A 21,780-nucleotide genomic window follows, 5' to 3' on the forward strand; every position below is an offset into this window, starting at 1 on the left:
ACTCCTTTACCAACATGCTATTAATATTTTACTCCCACTGTAAATAGTTCAATATAAATAGGAGTGAGTTTTCATAAAGTAACGATTCTCAAACTTTAATGAGCAAATGAATCACCTTGGGATCCTGTTAAAAGGCAGATTCTTTGTAGGTCTGGAGTGGGGCCTACATTTCTGTATTTCTAACAAGCTCCAGGTAACGTTAATGTTGCTGGCTTGGAGCCCACACTTTGAGTAGCAGACATATAGATCACCTGGAAAGTGGTGACTTATTTCAAAATGTATTTCTCATTATCATTGTTTTAAATATACCAGTTCATTCTTATAAAAGTTTAAGAGAAAGAGTATCTTAGCTGAGATGTGCAAGGTTTTAATTTTTTAATTTTGGTGAGGGAATTGTTTGGGTTTTTCAGAGATGTTATTTCCAGGAACTACTTTGCTGCTGACCGGGTATATATTTACTCATCTTATAATACTATATTTCAGCTGGATGTTGTGTATCTACAGCATCTCTTCTTTGGAAATCTTAACATACATTAGAAAATTCAATTTTTATAAAAACATTCATTTTCACATCTCTGGATTATTCATTAAAAATATCATCCCCTGGCTAATGGATGTGTTTACAGCATAGAAGTTGAGTGGTTTCACAGACATATACTTATCTCCAAACCCATCAAGTTTTATAAATTAAGTATGTACAGCTTTTATTATGTCAATCATATCTCAATAGGGTGTTACAAAAAATTATCTCATATAATTTTCTGTTCTAAAGTAGCATGAAAAGAACATGAATACGGAGCTTGTATATTTTCCCAACTGTTACTCTGAAGTAACCAGAAAAAGGAACCAGAAAAAAAATTCAAATCTATCTATCTATCAGCATTTAGTTTTATATTATATGAATTACACTACACATAATTTGGTCAAGAAAATTAAACTTTGGGAGTGATAATGAAATAGTTATTTCTTTGAACTCATTAGCTCATCTTCACTTATCTTCAAGCCTCAGATTAGGGAAATATATGAGAAGCATAAGTTTCTGAATTAATGTTTAAATTAGAGATAGATAAGCTTTCTTATTTTCAGATTTGAGGAATGTTGATTTTTTTCAAATCTTATTTTTTTCCCAACCAGAATATTTAAATGAAAGGGATAAACTAAAATGGAAAAACAAAAATAATGATCAGTATATGTCCTTAACTTTTCACAACCTACCTTCGAGTGACATTAGACCATTTAACACATAGTATAAAAATTTTTCCCTTTTATTTTTAGTTGACACATTATAATTGTAGATATTTATGGAATATGGGGTGATATTTTGATACGTGTTTACAATGTGTAATAATCAATTCAGGGTAATTATCATAGCCATCACCTCAAACATTTATCACTTCTTTGTGTTGTGAACATTGAGAATTCTCTCTTCTAGCTTTTTGAAAATAGTCAATAAATTATAGTTAACCATATTAACCCTGCAATGCTGCAGAACACAGACTTCATTCCTCCTATCTAGCTGTAATTTTGTATCTATTAACCAACATCTTTCCCACCTTCTCCCATCCCCCGACCCTTCCCAGCCTCTAGTACCCACTATTCTATTCTCTACTTCCATGAGCTGGAATTATTTTAGCTTCTACATGTGAGTGAGAACATGCAGTATTTATTTTTCTATGCCTGCCTTATTTCACTGAACATAATGTTCTCTGGGCTCATTCACGTGGCTGCAAATGACAGGATTGCATTCTGTTTTGTAACTAAATAGTATTCTATTGTGTATATACACCACATTTTCTTTATCCATCTGTCTGTTAGTGGATACTTATGTTGATTCCATATCTTAGCTATTGTAAATGGTGCTGCAATACATATGGAGGTGCAGGTATCCCTTTAAAGTATTAGTTTGTTTCCCTTGGATAAATACCCAGCAGTGGGATTGCTGGATTGCATGATAGTTCTATTTTTATAGATTTTTTTTTTTTAGAAACCTCCATAATGGCTATACTAATTTATATTCTCACCAACAGTAATATGTAGTATAAGAATCTTATAGGCCAGACATGGTCGCTCATTCCTGTCATCCCAACACGTTGGGACACCAAGACAGAAGGATTGCTTAAGGACAGAAATTCAAGACCAGAGTAGGCAATGAAACAAGATCCCATCTCTACAAGAGGTTTTGTTTTGTTTTGTTTTTTTAATTACCCAGATGTGGCGGCATATGCCTATAGTTCCAGCTACTTGGGAGGTTGAGGAGGCAGGAGGATTGCTTGAGCCGGGGAGGTCAAGACTGCAGTAAGTGAGACCCTGTCTCAAATAAAAATTTAAAAAAAGAAGTTTGCAATAACATCCTTCCATTTCTTCCCTTCTCCCCTTTGTACAATGTTGTCAAACACATTGTACTTAACTCTGATGCTCTTAATTTCTTTACATAGATCCAGATTGCCATGTGGTATCATTTTTTTCTGCCTGAGGACTCGTAGTGCAAATATGCTGCTAACTAATTGCTTCAGCTTTTGTTCTATTGAAAAGTCTTTATTTTTGCCTTCATTTTTTAAAGATATTTTCGGTGGGTATGGCATTATACGTTTGATAGGTTTTTTCTTTTTCTTTTTGTACTTTTAAGTTTCTTAAGCTTGGGGTCTGTTGAGCTTCTTGGATCTGTGGGTTTATAGCCTTTATCAATGTTAGTTCTCAGCCATAATTTCTTAAACTATTTTTCACTTCTTTCTCCATCTCCTTTTTAGAATGCCAGTCAAAGTTTATTAGGCTGCTTGAAGCTGTCCTATAGTTCACGGATAACATGTTCATCTTTTTTACTCTTTTTCTTTCTTCATTTTGTGGTTTCTACTACGCTGTCTTCAAGTTTATTAATGTTTTATTTTCCATATCTCCACTTAACATTTTAAATGTCTAAAATACAGTTACAGAAACTTTGCTTTTGTTCCTAATTCTAATCATTATGCCAATTCTGAATCCATTTTGATTGACTTTTCTCCTCATTGTGACTTTTTGCATGTTTTGTACTCAAAACATATTTCCTGTCTTTCAGCAATCGCTGGCCTTTGTTGTCTGATTTCTGGTGCCTTCAGAATCATTGTTTCATATATTTTGTTCAGGTGTTTTGGGGTAGGGAGCAGCGTTTTAGAAAGAAGTTAATCTGATTTCTGTTACTCTGTCTTGGCTAGAAAAAAAGTGCAGGATTTATAATGCAGCAACAATCAGAGAAATAAAAAGAACTGTATGATGATATTAACACACCATTTATCTTAAGAAAGTATTTAGTGTCTGGACAGATTAATAGACCTGAATCAGATATTCTCATTAAAAGTTTAGACACCCAGAAAAAGAAATTCAGTATCATTCTATGTCAATATGATATCTTCAATGCTTCATCCAGGCCTAGTTCCATTCCATTTATTCAAGAAATGGTGTGTCAAGTAAAGAATAAAGAAGAACCTATAATTTTGAATTGGTATATACTTCTGATTTTTGCATAAATTTTAATTGCTTGAATATTAATAAAAGCCCTGGGCAAGGGAATTATATACTAGATCCTGTAATATGAAAGAACACATGTCAGTTTTTGATACTTAAGAGACTATATCCAAACCTGATAGTTGCCTCCTGCCTTAAAAGTTTCCATCTTGATTATTATACTCATCACATACAGAATTACCACATCGTGATTGCTACTTGAAAACAGATAAGACAGATTAACTTTTTGTTTTGTTAACAGCAAAATGTAGAAAAATATTACCAAAAAAATCACAAATTTTTGAAAGACTGAGATTAACTCTATGATCTCAGGCTTTGATTCATAAATTTTTACAAGACTGTAAGATGTGAAAGCCATGAATGACAAACCAATATTATAGAATGAGGAGGAGGAAGAGGAGAAGGAGGAGGAGGAGAAAGAGGAAAAGGAAAAAAGAAACACCCAATCATATACCAACATTAAATATGTTAACGCCCAAACCACACTTCACATGACTAAATTTTTGCTAAAGGAAAACATTTGCATTTTATGGTTATTATATGCTACTTGTTTCCCTCCCTCACCCCTTACACACACGCACACACATACACACACACACAATTCTCCCACCTTCTCTGCTCTGTGTCTCTGGCTTCAGACTGCATCACACAGGCTGACTTGCCTTCTGGCCTCCTCATATGGATTTGGCCAAAGGGAGTCACCAACAGATGAGCAGTTAGGAAGGTGGAGAGTTAGAATGCTATTCCTCTGCCCCTCACTTCAGCTCCTTTCTGACAACTGTGACACTTTACAACTGCTACTTCTAGATTTAGAAAAGGGACCACCTTTTCTAAATCCCTCTTCTCACTCAAAGTTCAATGGCACCATCATCTCTCTTTACCCTGAATTTTGACCCAGAGATGATAATGGCATGGCACCCTCTTTTGCAAGTCCCTGGGTGCCTCAATATCCCTTATTAGCTCCTTAGCCCTTCCCTCAGCTCTTAATAGTCCCTTCATTAAAGTCTCTTCAAAATCCCAGTTGTATGTGCCATCTGTTTCCTCCTGACTGATACCCACTCATCTATTGTGAGTATCAAGTGAGTAGCTAAAAGCAAGCAAGTACAAGAAATATTAGGGATCCTCCACCTGCTGAAAAGTTCAATTGATTAAGAGAACAGTGCTAATGAGGCCAAAATTAGTGTCTGGCTGTGTTCCAGGATCACAGCCTGCATCCCTGACCAGCCATTTTACAAATCATCAGTTACAAGGAAGACCATGCCAAAGAGCACACACGAGTCTGTGCCAATTCATCATCACTCCTGGGAACACAGTTCAGGGACTTAGCTGTTCAACTGAGATAGCGACAAAATCATCTTTGTTCCCAAAGGACAGCTTTTGCAATGTGATTCTAACGACAAAAATTATATGTTATTTTATATAATAAAGCCATAACTGTCAATATCTTTTTCAAAGATGAACTCTCATTTCATTACTTATTTGTAGCTAGTTCATAATAAAATAGCTTAAAAGCCAAGCTTATCTAAGTATGCCTTTTATTGGTAATGGGATTCTCGGTTTGTAATAACCAGATTCATAGACCTGAATCAGATGGTCGCATTGTGATTAAATGAGTGAACCTATGCAACCATCATCTGAAGAATAAGCAGTTAAATATTTAATTAATTTATTTATTTATTGGAAGGGATTTTCTGATTTTCCAGTGTGATTGACAAATTTTCAGTTCATATACACATTTCCCCAAAATGAAACTTTGTTCTCTTCAGTACAGTAGCCTTGTAAAATCATATTGTAGATAGGCCATTGTAGATGTGCCATTATATTAACATTGACATACTGGCTTACTTCCAGGGTAATTATATATGGTTTACATGGCAGGGAGGGGAGACTTCTGTTCCTTTTTCAGAAATCAGTTTCTGAGACTCTTTAGTATCATTGAGAGAGAAGTACTGTTTCTACTAAAATTGAATCTATGACTATCAGTAAAATCTGCTGAAATACAAAAACAAAATATCTCATTGCTAATAACAGCATAATGTTAAGATCACCCATAAGATAGGAGCATAGTTTATACCCAGTATTTATTCTTAATCAGTTTCATAAAACATAATCTGAGTTTTATTTTTTAACAAAAGCTTTTGAGTCATTTTGATAAGGTCCACAGAAAGCACAGTCTTTTAACATTAGGTGATCAACTTTTTGACAATGGCAGGACCAGCATAGCTAATGGAATAATAGCCTGCAGGGTCCAGCTAAATATGATATACGAATGTAATCAACCTCTGTGATGACTATTCAAAAGTAATCCCTTTAGCTTTGAACTGCGACATATATTTCAACAAGGCAAAAACCATATGAAGAAATTCTCTGCAGACCACACTGATACAATACAGCCTTCGTATCATACTTTCTGTGTTTGCTGCTCATAGTGAGTTTTAAATTTAAGGTAATGACTACTGTATATTCATGTGAGCATGCAACAATACTTTTGATTTGTTGTAGAAAGGTTGAATCCATTACCAGGGGTCTAGCCTATAAACTTTGACACAACCTTTATGAATGAGTTATTAACCCTTTTTTAGAGTAAGGCCACTACAAATGTTTAGCATGCCAAAATTATAAAAATTCATTTACCTTTCCAGTCACCAAACTACCAGGAATGTCAACTCCATTTCAATTCATACTTCTCAGCAGATAACATTTTTTAAATCTTATTTATATATAATACTGTATCATATAAATATTATATTCCATTGTTTCCAAAAAAGGGATGCAATTTAGCATTTTCTAGCTTATTCTATTGCTTTTGTAACATATAGGCTAAGTGGTGGTATAAATGAGATCTTTTTGTTGCCCACTTGAATCTACCATTTCAGAGTCTTTACTGTTAGCAACAAAGAAGTGCCAATTTCTAATGAAATGTAGATTGTATGAGCAAATATCACACTGCAATGTGCTGCTGCTTCTGGTCTCCCTTACTAAAGTGTTATTGGTCCCAGTATTCCAGCTCCCTTGAAATCCTATAGAACAGACATCTCAAATAACATCTTAAGTCAGACCCACAGCACAAAACCTAGGTTATAATCAAAATGAGTGTTTTTGCAAAAACCAAGAGTCAACAGTCCTGTGATGAATGAATACTAATGTCTCACACTCAGACCCAGAAGAAGTATCCAGTCATGCACTGCATAAGGACATTTTTGTCAACAATATATGCCACACACTGTGGTGGTCCTAAAAGATTATAATGGAGTTGAAAGATTCCCATGCCCTAGTGACATTGTAGCCATCATAATGTTGTGAGGCAATGTATTACCTTTACTATGTTTGTCTGTACAAATACTCATTATAGTGTTACAGATCCTGTAATATTCAGTATAGTAATGTGCCAAACAGGTTCGTAGCCCAGAAGCAATACACTATACCATATAGCCTAGGTATTTAGTAAGCTATGCCATCTAGATTTGTGTAAGTACACTCTCTGATGTTCCTACAACATCACCTAATGACTCATTTCTCAGAATGTATCCCTGTCATTAAGTGACACATAACTGTGTATCACTTTGCTCATGTTCATTGGTGAGAACTTAAGTCACTTGGCTTTAGCTAAATAGTTCTCTACTGATAGGGATGATCTAATAGAGAGGAAGAGCATTGATGAGTGGGAGGCAGAAGGAAGGACTGATGCTATGTCTAGTGTAGACAAGAGGACATGAGATCTAGTGAAGAAGTAGAGGGATAGGCCTTAGACTGTTCATTGATACTAACAGAAGGGAAAATAGAGTATATAGAACAGAAGCAGTAGGTGATTAACTCTTGCCACAGAGCTTGTGGAAAATTTTTCCTACTGTCTTTTATTTCCTCTATGAAGCCAAAAAACAAATCATCAGCTGAGAAAAGTGGAGGGTGGGAGGTTTGAGAAAAATAGAACAGTTAGTCATCCAGGGGATTGAAAGAATAAGTGGACCAGGAATGTTTCATAGATTGGCCTGGAAGTATAAGGTTCTAATTAATGTTTGTGGCCATGAATTTAAGATGAGGCCTCTCAGACCAATTGTGTATTTTCTCCAGCCATATTGAACCATCAGTGCAGGAGAGTAATAGGCAGAGAATGGGATTTAACTGGGGTTATACTTTTGCCAAGTGAGCAAACAAAGTGAAAGGTGGAGAAATTGAGATTTTATGCAAGGAAATGAATAACCATGGAATTTAAATTACAGGAGGACGGAAGAAGAAACAAAAAAATGAGGAGACACTGTGAAAAGGTGGTAGGGTTGGAGGTTTCAATGAAGTAGAAGAATTGCTGAGGTCGGGATACCAAAGGGAGTGATCTGCAAACACAAAAGGAGGCAGTCAGGTAGTTAAATGCAGGAAAGTGAGCTAGAGGGGGTTCATAGTTACTGGTAATGACAAGGTCTAAGTATGACTAGGGAAATCAATGGCTGTGGTATTGTAAAGGACAAGATGTAAGAGAACAAGAGGTCAAAGAATTGAGACTTAGGGTGGAATAATCTTCTACCTCTACACTGAAATTTCTAAATTAAGAAAGTAGTAGTACAATGACATTGAGGCAATGATAACATCAGTTGGGAATGATTCCACTTGTAGATAGATCACAATAGTGACAAATGGTTAACTGTGTAGTTTAATGACATGAGTGTTAGAAAGGGAAAGAGAAAGGGCAAATATCCTGCAAGAACAGGGAGGAAGAAGGCACCAACTAGGTCCCTCTCCAGGTCCAGTAGTGAGAAGATCAAGAAAAACAAAAACAAAAACAACAGATTTCTGGGCCTATAGTCTCTTGAGTGAAGAGCCAGATTTCTGTTAAAGCAAGAAAGTAGAGGGAATTTCAGAAAATAGGGTAAGGATATAGAGTATTTTGCTGAAGTAATGGACCAAATATTCCAAAACGCAAAGTGGAACTCTTTCAGGAATTGCGGTGGGTGGGAGATGGGGACAGAATAGGAAAGGTACTAAAAAATGGAATACAGAAAATGGGACCTGAAAACTGGGGCCTGTCATAAGCAGAAATAAACAGCATATTATTAGATTAATCCCAATTGATTCAAATCAAAAGTAAAAGGGCAGATATAAAAGTTAAAATTAAATAACAAATTAACATGCCGCCCTCTCTCTCTCTCTCTCTATATATATATAATATGATAAATTAAGTCATTTGTACATATATATCTACACATATAAACACTTCCCATATTTGACTTCATTATTATGATAATTTTATCATAATATATATGATATATTTATTATGATGATAAATATAATAATTATATCATAATTATTATGATAATGAAGTCAAATATGGGAAGTGTTTATATATGTATGTTTATATATACATAGTTATATATAGCTATATATATGTAAACATATAAAATATATACGTGTATATATAGATACACACACACACACACATACATGTAGATAGATATATAAACTTCCATATTTGACTTCATTATTTGGGTACTTTATATTGCTCCCTAAATTAATTTTCCTTTTGAGTATTATTTTTAAAAGTCATCTTACCCAACAAAAGGTGGCCTTTCAGCAGCCATTTTATTATATCACCAGAATTCTGTGGATTAAGAATTCAGGCAGGGCTCGGCTGGACATTAATTGAAGTCACTAAGTGGTATTCAGCTGGCAGATGGGCTGGTTTGAAGGGTCAAAGACAGCTTCACTCACAGACTGGAGGCTTGGCCAAGATGGATGCAAGGCTGGACTCAGCTGGGACCATCTGCTAGAACATCTATACATGGCCATTCCAGCATGGCAGTCTCAGGGTATGAGGACTTACGTGGTGACTTGCTTCCTCCAAAAATGCATCCTAAGATAAAGTAGAGGCTGCATAGCCTTTTTGAACCTAGCCTCAGAGCTCATTTTTGTCACTTCCTCCACATTCAGTTGATCACCAAAGAGTCTTAAGGGTAACTCAATTTCAAGAGGAAAACTAGATTCTGCTTCTTCATGAAGAATTGACAAGATTGTGCTGTACAGGAACATGTGGAATGGGAGAGATTGTTGCGGCCATCTTAGAACCATACAATCTGCCCTGATGATACATACACCCTTATATTATAGATGATAAGGACAGATATCCCTGAAAAGGGATACCCAGGTTCAATATCAAAATAACTATAAACTGTGTTCATAATAAACCATTAACTTTATATATCTTTTTTTTTAGAAGAGTTTAGAGGATCCACAGTGGAAGGTGTATCTCAAAACTCAACATTTGGAAGAACTCAGCAGGTACAATAAATCAAGTAAAAAGTTTCTGTTAAGTATTCACTTTGCACAATATACTAAGTATAATTTCATTCTCCAAACACGGGAAGAGTAGTTTAATCCAGCACCTGATAAGCTTATTACTGAAACACTGCTTTAAAAAAGAATCACATATTTATTTTCAAATATTATATAAGATTAAGTATTTTTAATTTTTTAAGCCACATCTGAAAATTACAGAAAGCAAAATATTTTTCAAAATAAATGTTCTTTGCTTTCTAGTCCAGCATAAAAGTTAAATTTGTAATTTTTTTTCAGATTTCCAGGTGATCAAAAAAATCAAACTTAAAGCAGCTTTTCACTTAACATCAAAGCAAGAAGAAATCCCTCATGTCACTTAGACTTCGATACTTGTCTTGAGTCTTGAGACTTCAATACTTGTAATAGAAGCATGTTACAAATAATAAAGAGTTATGATAAAACTGACTATGACTGTTTTCATTAGATTTTGTATTGCAGTATATTACTACAAATTTAGTCCAAAACATCTAAATCCATGAAAATAAAATATATCCCAGTTCTTAGAAATATCAGCAATTATCCATGAAATAAATTATTTTTCCTCTGATCAACTATTCCACAAGAAATAGTGATACCATAAAACCAAAATGAGAAAATATTTTCTAATGAGAAAATAATTACAAGCTTAAGAAAATCATGCTGAATTAATGTAGGATAATATTTACTAAAATTCATTGGAAGTAAAGCATTGCTCAACAAATGCAAAACAACTGAAATCATAAAAAAAAATATTTACTAAAATTCTAGGGAGACTGTTCAACATAGATAAAATAAGTATAAGAATTAAGACTATCCTATTGATAAATACTGTTTGGAACAGTTTGCTTTACCTGTGTACAAGTATATTTTATGATACTTTTAGCTGATAGCACATAATCAAACTTATGCAGGTCAATTTTAAAAGTTTAACTAAGCCTTTCAATCTTATAGACCTTACCTAATGTGTCTTGCAAATGAAAGAACACAGCTGAGGTGGTTACATGTATAATTTCAGGAGATCTGAAGATTTGGGGGAATTTATGAATAAAGTACATTACAAACAATAAAGACTTTTCTTCCCACTTAATCTTGGTCAGTACACACTTAAAAACTGGTTTCTCTAAAAAAGAGTCCAAATAGCCAAAACAGTCCTAAGAAAAAAGAAAAAAGCCAGTGGCATAATATTACCCAACTTCAAACTATATTATAAGGCCACAGCAGCCAAAACAGATGGTACTGGTAAAAACAGACACATAGGCTACTGGAACAGAATAGAGAAGCCAGCCACACACCCGCAGCCAACTGATCTTTGACAAAGTCAACAATAATAAGCAGTGGGGAAGGTACTTCCTACTCAATGCTGAGACAACTGGCTGGTCATATGCAAAAGAATGAAACTGGACCCCCTATTTTTTTTTTTTACCTATTTTTTGCCACATACAAAAAGTAATCAAGTTGGATTAAAGGTTAAACCTCAAACTATAAGAAATTAAAACCTCCAACTAAGAGAAAACTTAGGAAACATGATTCTGGCAATTGGCTATGGGAAAGAACTTATGACCATGTCCTCAAAAGCAACTGCAGCAAAACGAATAATTGATAAGTGAGATTTACTTAAACTAAAGAGCTTCTGTACAACAGAATAAACTATTAACAAAGTAAATAGACAACCTACAGAATCGAAAAAAAAATCCACAAACAGTGCATCTGACAAAGGAACAAAAGAAACTATTAACAGAGTAAATAGACAACCTACAGAATGGAAGAAAATATCCACAAACAGTGCATCTGACAAAGGTCTAATATCCAGGAACTTAAACAATGTAACAAGCAAAAAACCAGGTAACCCCATTTTTTAAAATGGGCAAAAGACATGAACAGACACTTTTCAAATGAAGACATACATGCATCTAATAAACATATGAAAAAATGCTTCACATCACTAATCATCAGAGAAATGCAAATCAAAACCACAATGGGATTTAGGATTGCATTCACACCAGCCCAATGCTTATCATTAAAAAGTCAAAAAACAGATGCTGGCAAGGCCATGGAGAAAAGCAAATGCTTATACACTGTTGGTGGGAATGTAAGTTAGTTCAGACACTGTCGAAAGCAGCTTGGAGATTTCTCAAAGAACTAAAAACAGAGCTATCATTTAACCTGACAATCTCATCACTGGATATATATCCAAAAGGAAATAAATTATTCTACCAAAAAGACATATGCACTTAGATATTCATCACAGCACTATTCACAGTAGCAAAAACATGAAACCAACCTAGGAGCCCATCAACATTAGATTCAATAAAGAAAATGTGGTACATATACACCATGAAATACTATGTAGTCATAATAAATAATGAAACCATGTTCTTTGCAGTAACATAAATGCAGTTGGAGGACATTATCCTAAGTGAATTAACACAGGAACAGAAAACCAAACACCACATGATTTCACTTATAAGTGGGAGCTAAATATTGAGTACATATGGACATAAAGATGGGAACAGTAGACACTGGCAACTACTAGAGGAGGGAGAGAAGGGGCAAGTGTTGAAATTACCTATTGGATGCTATGCTCACTATTTTAGTGACAGGATCAATTGTACCTCAAACATCAGCATTACACAATATACCCATGTAACCAACCTGCACATATACTCTCTTAATCTAAAGTAAAGGTTGAAATTATTTTTTTAAAAAATTAGGTTCCTTTGAATGCTCCATGATTGAAGAATAGGGACTCACCTTGGAGTACTGCAGTGTGTGGAATCATTCTACTTTCTACATAATATTGAAATTTTAGCACTCTGCCCAAGAAAATTATTCAGTGTATCAGTGGAATGAACATGATTCAATGCGAATATCAAAAAATAGTTCAAAAGGTATATGGGTGAAAAAGTGTTTTCTTGTGTTGTTTATTTAATCAGTAAAACCAATTTCTACAGTATCTGATTCATGAATGCTCTTTTGTAGTGTCCACAGATTTCCATGGGTTTTGCCCTAGAATTAAAATTAAGGTTGGTTTCTCTCTTTAAAATGACTGCAGATATCTACCTTTAGACTTACAAAATATTGAGACAGAAATAAGGTGGTTAAGGATGGTATCTGAGAACACACCTTTTATAATGATCACTACCAAGTTCTTTTTTCCCAGAAATTTCCTGCTTTTGCTAGGAAGAGTCATTTTAAAAAATGATGCTGGCCAGGGACAAATAGATAAATGAAATAGAAAAGACCATTCAGAAATAGTCTAAATTATATATAATATTTAGTACATGATAAAGGTGGCATTTCAAAACAATAAGAGAAGGATAGACTCTATAAGGAAGGTTCTGAGAACATTCGTTATCTCTACAGAAACAAAATCCATAATGTGTTCATTATCTCACATTATCAAATCAAACTAAACTATAAATATATCATTATTCAATGCTGGGAAATGTTTTTCTAATGTCGGGTTGGAGAACACCTTCCTAAGCAAAACAATCAGCATCAGGTGTAGACTATTCTGCACCTCTACAACATACTAGAGTACATTGAAAAGATCCATACAGTGAAAAGTCATTGAACAAAGTTATAAGACCAATGACAGAGCAAAAGAACTTGCAACAAAAAACCCTAATGCTCATAAAATACAGACAGTTTATTTACAATAAATAAAGAAGAGAAGAAAAAACTGAAGGGAAAAATAATTTGGTATGCAAAAGCACAAAGGATACAAGTCGGCAATTCCGAAAAGAAAAAATACCAATGATTAATACACACAATAAAAGTTAGCCAAGATGGAACACTTACACATTGCTGATGAGAATCTGAAATGGTATAAACACAATGGAAAAACAATATATAAGCTCCTCAAAAAGCTAAATATAAAATTACTGTATATGATATTACAGCAACTCTAACCTAACTGATAAGGTATTATTTTCCACCAATTGAATTAACAAAAATTTAAAAGATTGAAAATATCCACTGTGGCTGGAGCTCTCATGACCTAAACATGTGAACTTTGGGAGACATATTCAAGCCACAGTGGAATGTCCATCCCCTAAAGTTCACCTGTTGGAAATTAATCCCCAAGGTAACAGGTATGGGAGATGAGGACTAATGGAGGGACTAATGAGGACTAATGTTTAAGTCATGAGAGCTCCATTATCATGAATGGATTAATCCTGATTATAAAATGGCTGTAGGTTCAATCTCTTGCACTCTCTCACTCTCTCTTTGCCTTCTGCCATAAGATGACACCACAAGGCTTTTACCAGATACTGGAACCTGAATTTTGTACTTGCCAGCCTCCAGAACTGTGAGCCAATAAATTTTTGTTCATTATAAACTACCCAGCCTGTGGTAGTCTGTTATAGCACACAAAATGGACTAAGACACACTCCCATATGTTATTAATAGGAATAAAAACTGATAAAATTTTTATGAAGTCAACGTATTTGGCAGTACTTATAAAAATGTAAAAAAAATGTCCTGGGCCAGGCTCGGTGGCTCAAGCCTGTAATCCCAGCACTTTGGGAGGCCGAGGCGGGTGGATCACGAGGTCAAGAGATCGAGATCATCCTGGTCAACATGGTGAAACCCCGTCTCTACCAAAAAATTAGCTGGGCATGGTGGCGTGTTCCTGTAATCCCAGCTACTCGGGAGGCTGAGGCAGGAGAATTGCCTGAACCCAGGAGGTGGAGGTTGCGGTGAACCGAGATCGCACCATCGCACTCCAGCCTGGGTAACAAGAGCGAAACTCCGTCTCAAAAAAGAAAAAGAAAACGTCCTATGAGCTAACATTTCTATTCTAGAAATATTTTCTTCAAAATTATTCAGACAACTGCACAAATATTTACATATAATGATGTTCATCTCAGATCATCTGTAATATTGGGAAATTGAAACCATCTTAAATATCCATTAAATTGGGAATTATTAAATTATGGTACATCCATACAACAACATAATATGTGATCATTAAAAATGTGAAATAAAGTTTAATGTACTAACATGGAATTATGTCCATGGTATATTGTCAAGATAAAATCAAATTATAGCCATGGACTTAAATGTAAGACCTAAAACTATAAAACTTCTAAAAGAAAACATCGGAGAAAATTTTTGTGAACTTAAGCAAAGATACCTTAGGAGACAAAATGCACAAAACATAAAAGAAAAATTTATATAGTGTACTTCATCAAAAGTAAAATGCCTGCTCTTATAAAAATGTTAAAATAAAAAGACAAGTTCTCAGATTGGTAGAAAACATTTGCAAAATACCTATCTGGTAAAGTACTTGTATTGAAAATATGTAAAGAACTTTTACAGCTCAATAGAAAGACAAAGAATGCAAATTTAGAAATAAACAAAATATTTGAACAGGCTTGTCACCAAAGAAGAGCCACATACAGCAAATAAACACATGAAAAGATCCTCAGCATCACTGGTCATTAGAGAAATGCAAATTAAAACCACAATGAGATATTATTACACATCTACTAGAATGGCTAAACTGTTAAAAATCTGACACTACCAAGGGCTGACAAGGACTTGGAGAAACTGGAACTCTCAAAATTACTAATGGGAATGCAAAATTGTACAGCTGCTTTAGAAACTGGCAGTTCCATATAAACTTAAATACACACCATATGACCAAGTAATTCCACTCATAGTTATTTACCCAAGAGAAATAAAAACATCCACACAAAGGCCTGTATATAAATATTTATAGTCATTTTATTCATAATAGTCAAAACCAGAAATAACCCAAATGTTCATTAATTGATGAATGGATAAACAAATTGTGGTACATTCATAGAATGAAATACAATTCAACAATGTAATAGAAGCAACTGTTAATAAATGTAACAAGATGAACCTCAAAAGCATATGCCAAGTACAAGAAGCCAATCACAGAATTTCTATTTATATAACATTCTGAAAAAGAATTTCTATGAAACAGAAATTAGATCCAGTGGCTACAAAGAGCTGGAGTTGGAGTAATTGTGCATGTTCGTGGTTATGTATATGTTTACATGTATATAAAAAAAGTCTTAAGTGATCTAAACCCAAATGAACTGTGATTATCTCTAGGCAATGGGGGTGAGGACAATTTCACTTTTTACTCTATATACATCTGTGTTGTTCCACATACATGAATATATGTATGTTTTTTAACAATAAAAAATATAAAATACTAAAGATTCTTCTACTTTGTTTTTTTGTTTTTGTTTTGTTTGTTTCTTGAGTCTCACTCTGTCCCCCAGGCTGGAGTGCAACGGCAGGATCTCAACTCGCTGCAACCTCTAACTCCCAGGTTCAAGTAATTCTCCTGCTTCAGCCTCCTGAGTAGCTAGGATCACAGGCATGCGCCACCAAGGTCAGCTAATTTTTGTATTTGTAGTAGAAATGGGATTTCACCATGTTGGCCAGGCTGGTCTCGAACTCCCAACCTCAGATGATCTGTCTGCCTTGGTCTCCCAAAGTGGTGGGATTACAGGCGTGAGCCACTGCACCAGGCTCTTACTTTGTTATATAATGTTTCTTTAACCATAATCATTTACATTACATATACCCCATCTCATCTCACTCTATCTAAAAAATAGATTAACCATGAGAAAACTTTATTTTCTTTAATAAGAACAATTCTAGCTTTGAAGTTCAATTTCAAATAACAAATATTTATTTTTTTCTCTGTAATAACTGCTTTTTACTATAGCGTCTTCTTAAATTAGCTTTAAGATTCCTTAAAACGATATCTGGAAAGTTTTGTGAGAATACTTTTAATCAAAATGCCTACGTCTTTGAAAACACTTCAGAAAATTAGATATATCAAACATAAACCTGTCAGCAAGGTCAACAGAAACTGGAATTTACAATCAAATGCTAAATAGCCACGGTGCTATCCCTTCTGAGAGATTTAATCAAAAAGGTTTCTTTGGAGCTTTCTCCTTAAATTTCAATTTGAGTCATTTTTATTTGTGAAACTGAAAACAAAATCAAGGTTTTATGGATGATAGATGCAAATCACAATTGCATCAAATGCTAGTTCTCATCTCTAAAAGATCCTTCCATAAATAATGCAGCTGGGACCACTCACTGAGAACATGTAAGTATTTACAATGGTCCCTAATTCCATTTTTATCAAAATGGCAGTGCCTAAAATACAGCATTCTATAATATACTATAATTACTTTAGCTTTCAGCTTCTCCTTGAAAAAATTGCTAAGACATCATTCCTTTCCTGATTTTCATACTGTATCTAGTAAGAGTCCCTAAAGGTGGTGGTTGGGGGAGCATCTCAGGTTATAGGCGACAAACATGGACCAGGCACAGTGGCTCACGCCTATAATCCCAACATTTTGGAAGACCAAGGAGGAAGGATCACTTGAGCCCAGGAATTCAAGGCCAGCTTGGGCAACATAGGGAGACCTTGCCTTTACTAAAAATAAAAATAAAAAATAGCCAGGCATAGCTATGCATGGCTGTAGTTTTAGCTACCCGGAAGTCTCAGACACGGATTGCTTGAGCCCAGAGTTTGAGGCTGCAGTGAGCTCTGATCATAGCACTACCCTCCAACCTGGGTGACGGAGTGATACCTCACCTCTTATAAAAACAAAAGCGTGTTTGTGCTCCCACACTTTATATAACACTAATAAAAAAAACCTTGGACAATATATTTGATCTAATTGTTAAGGCCCTTGTATTTTTCTTCCATCCTGCAGTTCTTCCCTTCTATGGGGCCTTCCTTTCCTCTCCCAGGATAGTGATATGTATTTCTACATAGTGTTGATGATATATGTCAAAATATAGAAGACATATTTGGTTAATTTTCAAGATCCATATCTAAAGGTGAAATATAGGAATTCTTTCGAAAAAGTAATGAACATAACTTCTATTAAAGCAAAAAGCTTTAATGTCTCCTTTTCAATGTTTCTTTACCCAGATATTTTAAAGAAATGTATTACCGCTATTACTATTGATATTTATCTTCTCTCAGCCTCCCATACACACACCCTATAGACAAGTATACCCTAGACAGTAGTAAGGTGACCATATAATCATTATGGGATTTTTAGAAATTATCAGAACATTAAAGAAAAAACGGCACAAATAATGTAGATTTAACTAGTACTTCACTAAAAGTTGCTTTGTACTTACAAATATCTTGCTTTAGTATCTATCTTCTGAAGCCCTACATCAAATAACACTTCTTTGTAGAATTACAGCTATACATTTTATGATATTGCAATTGATAAGTAATTCTCCCCAAAATTTTGAGTATATAAAAACTCTCAGTTTTGTTGTTGTTGTTGTTGTTTGGAGATAGAATCTTGCTGTGTCTTCCAGGCTGAGTGCAGAGTCATGATCATAGCTCATTGAACTCCTGGTCTCAAGGGATCCTCCTGAATCAGCCTCCTCCCAAGTAGCTGGGACTACCAACACCATGACCAGCTAATTCTTTATTTATTTATTTGTAGCAATGGGGTCTCACTATGTTGCCCAAGCTGGTCTTGAACTCCTAGCCTCAAGCAAACCTCCTGCTCAGCCTCCAAAGTACTGGGATTACATGCATGAGCCATTGTGCTTGGCTCAATACAAAACAAAAACAAAAAACAAACAAAAAAACAACTTTTCACTAGTTACTTGCTTAAACAACCTAGAATTTACCAGCTTGAATAAATATGGCCTTACAGAACAAAAGTTTATAATTCTATAATCCCTAAACTTTTAAACATGTTGCGCAGCCCATGGTTTTGAAAGAAATGGATGTTAAAACAGGATTGTAACACTAATCTTTTACCTATCATTTCATCAAAAGTTACAAAAGATAACTGGTGTTAAAATGGTGGGTTTATAAAAAGAGACAGCAATGTAAATTGTTAAATAAAAAAAGAAAAATCAGAAAACAATTTGACAATATGCACCAAAAGCCTTTAAAACATTTTAACTCTGCTATTTCATTTCTAAGAATTTATCTTAGGAGATAATGAAACAAATGAGAAATATTGAAGGTAAAAAGCTGTTTATTGAAGTTTCTTTCTTCCGCTAGAATAAGAACAAATAAAACAAACAGATAAAACTTAGATTTCACCTAAATATCCCATATTAAGTAATTGGTCAAATCCGCTATAGTACCTTCCTAGCAGGTGCATTTTGTTTTCTCTTGTTGCTGTAACAAATTACTACAACCTTAGTGGCTTAATACAATACCCATTTATTATCTCATTGTTCTGTTAGTCAAAAGACCAAGGAGGCTTGATAGATTTTCTGCGTAGGCCTCCCAGGGCCAAAATGAAGGTATCTGTCAAGGTGGATTCTTATTTGACAAGTGTGGGGAAGACTGCTTCCAAGTTCATTCAGGTTCTTGGAAGAATTCAGTTCCTCACAATTACTGAGGTCCCTGTTTCTTTCACTGCCTGTCAGCGAGGGTCCACCCTCACCAACTTGAGGCCACCATATTCCTTCACATAGCCCCTTCTGTCTTAGAAGCAACAGTTCTACATGGCTGAGGTTTAAAAGCTCTCTGACTTCCTCTTTTGGAACCAGCCAGAAAAAGTTCTCTACTTTTCAGGACTCATGTGATTAGATCAGGCCCACCCAAAACCCTCCCTATCTCAGAGTCAGCTGTGTCATATACTAGAATACAATCATTAGATTGATATCTCCTCATATTCAAAAGTTACAGGGATTTCGGTGGGACAATTTGGGTGACATAAGTCTGTCTACTCCATCATGGAATAAAATACAATAACTAAAATCATGATAATAGGGTTGATATTTGGATTGCCTTTCCAAAAATATAAATTAGTTATTAAATATTGAAATATTTTTGTAGCATTTGTCAACAAGCTAATGCCTTGGTCTCCACCTTCTACCTAGTACCTGGATATTCTCCCAGCCCCTCCACTAGGATGACCATGGTCAATCTTTTGATCTAGCCATTAAGGGACTGATGCCTCCTACAGCAGTAAACCCCCAGGCCACAGTCTGTCCTTCTAATTGTTTTGTGGCTTCGAAGTAGTAATCACTAAATACTTGTAATATTATCCCTGGATTTGGCACTATACTTAATGGCAGAAAAAGAATATTGTAATACTATTAAATGAGGGGAAAAGATATGTTTATTTAAAATGACGAGAGAGAGACAAATAAACACATAGATTTGTATTGGTTTCTTTATATTAGTGAATATGTCTAGGAGCAATACCTGGAATTTCTACTGGCTTATTTATATTACTGAATATGCATGAAAGCAATTCCTAAAAAATACACACAAAACATTAATTGATTATTTCTAAAACATAGAATTTTAAGTATTATTAATATTAAATTAATTTTTAAATTTTCTGTGTTTTTAATGAACAAATATTATTGGCAAAATAAAAATAATATATAATAAAGACAAAATAATTCCTGGACTTTTCTCTCCATTGACCATCTATGGCCTTGGGGGAGAAAGTTTCTCATTTCTGAACTCCTGTTTTACTGTTACTTAACCAGTAAAATGAACTACATGATATTTTTATCCTTTCCAACTCCAGAAGTTTCTGATTCTAAGTCTACCACTCAACAATATATACAGGCTCAATCTGGGCTTTTTAAAAAATGAAGAAAGGCAGGAAACCATAAAAGCCACATTAAGTCTTCATTTTGTACACTTTACACATTGTAAAAAGCTATAATTTCCTTTTAAGGTAACACAATTCATTTAAGATCAAAGTTCCCAATGTAATTATTTATTCACCTTTCCTAATTGTCAAATGCTATAAGCTTATTCTGGCTTTTAAATTACATATTCTGAGCTATCATTATTCAATGAGAATAATGATAGCACCTCAGCACCTAGCACTGAGAATATTATAAATTACAGTGAAAAAAACAAAGAGCCCACATCCATGGAGCCAACATTCAAGATACGAACAATGTCTTAACAATAAGTAAATAAACAAGACAGATTGTCATAAAAACTTAAAGGAGATGTGATAGATAAAAATGGAAAAGGGACAACTTTTACATAGGTTCACCAGAGAAGGTCTCTCTGAGGAAGTAACCTTGAGCTGAGACCTGCAAGATGAGAAGAAAATAGCAGTATGAAAAGCCAAAAGGAAGTATTCCGACAAAGAGAACAGCAATGTCTAAGGCAAGAAAGAGTTTGAGTTGTCTATGGAATATAAGAAGGATAATGTAATTGCAATAAATGAGTGGAAGGGAATGGCACCAGATGAAATTAAGGAAACAGGCAGATACCAGATTGCTATGGTTTAAATATGTCCCCAAAAAATTCATGTGTTAGAAACTTTGCCATTGTAACAGTATTAACAAATGGAGACTTTAAGAGGGAATTAATGCTGTTATCATAAGAGTGAGGTGGGAGTGCACCTCACTCTTGTGGACTCTTTTGCATGCGCTTACTTGCCCTTCCACCTTTCTGCCATGATATGACACAGTACAAAAATTCTCGCCAGAAGTTGCTGTCATGACCTTGAACTTTTCAGCCTCCAGAATTGTAAGCTAAATAAACTTCTTTTCTTTATAAATTACCCAGTCCGTGGTATTATGTTACAGCAACAGAAATGGACTAAGATACATACCATGTAAGTGTCATTAGACCAGAGTAAAGAATTCAGATTTTATCGTAAATACCAATGAAAAGACATTCAAAACTTTTGAACCTAGAAGAGGTGTGAACTATGAAAGATAACTTTGGCTGTTGCGTATGGAGGAGATTATAGGACGGCAAAAGTGGAACATTGAAGACCAGTTAGAAGGCTACTGTAGAAGTCCAAGCAAATGGTCACTAAGAATAAAAGAGTGTCAGTGAAGATAGACAAAAGCAAATGGTTTAAAAGATATTTTAAGCAACAATCTGTAAGCTTGCTGATGGGATCATGGTAAAACAAAGGGGAAGATCAGCAAGATAGATCCTAAAGATTTTTATCAAGCAATTTAGTGATTTGTAGTATGATTAGTAGTATTATT

The 21,780-nt window shown here is 34.7% G+C and overlaps 1 protein-coding gene across 7 annotated transcripts in view; it reads left to right on the top strand.

The window, feature by feature from the left end:
• The window catches only part of TTC29 (tetratricopeptide repeat domain 29), a 241,384-nt gene extending 231,157 nt beyond the window's left edge, over positions 1 to 10,227 (top strand). For 6 of the 7 annotated variants that reach the window (XR_004740611.3, XR_004740610.3, XR_004740609.3 and 3 more), the window contains 2 exons: positions 9,701 to 9,765; positions 10,060 to 10,227. Coding sequence is in view for 3 of the 7 variants with exons in the window: in XM_078367843.1 (XP_078223969.1) it covers positions 9,701 to 9,765; positions 10,060 to 10,071 (77 nt within the window). In the remaining 4 variants the exon portion in view is untranslated. The remainder of the gene's footprint in view (positions 1 to 9,700; positions 9,766 to 10,059) is intronic. The other variant, XM_035292867.3, reaches the window with a different exon arrangement.
• The last annotated feature ends 11,553 nt before the right edge of the window (positions 10,228 to 21,780 follow it).

Source organism: Callithrix jacchus, chromosome 3 (assembly GCF_049354715.1).
Source record: "Callithrix jacchus isolate 240 chromosome 3, calJac240_pri, whole genome shotgun sequence".
NCBI classification, from domain to species: Eukaryota; Metazoa; Chordata; class Mammalia; order Primates; family Cebidae; genus Callithrix; species Callithrix jacchus.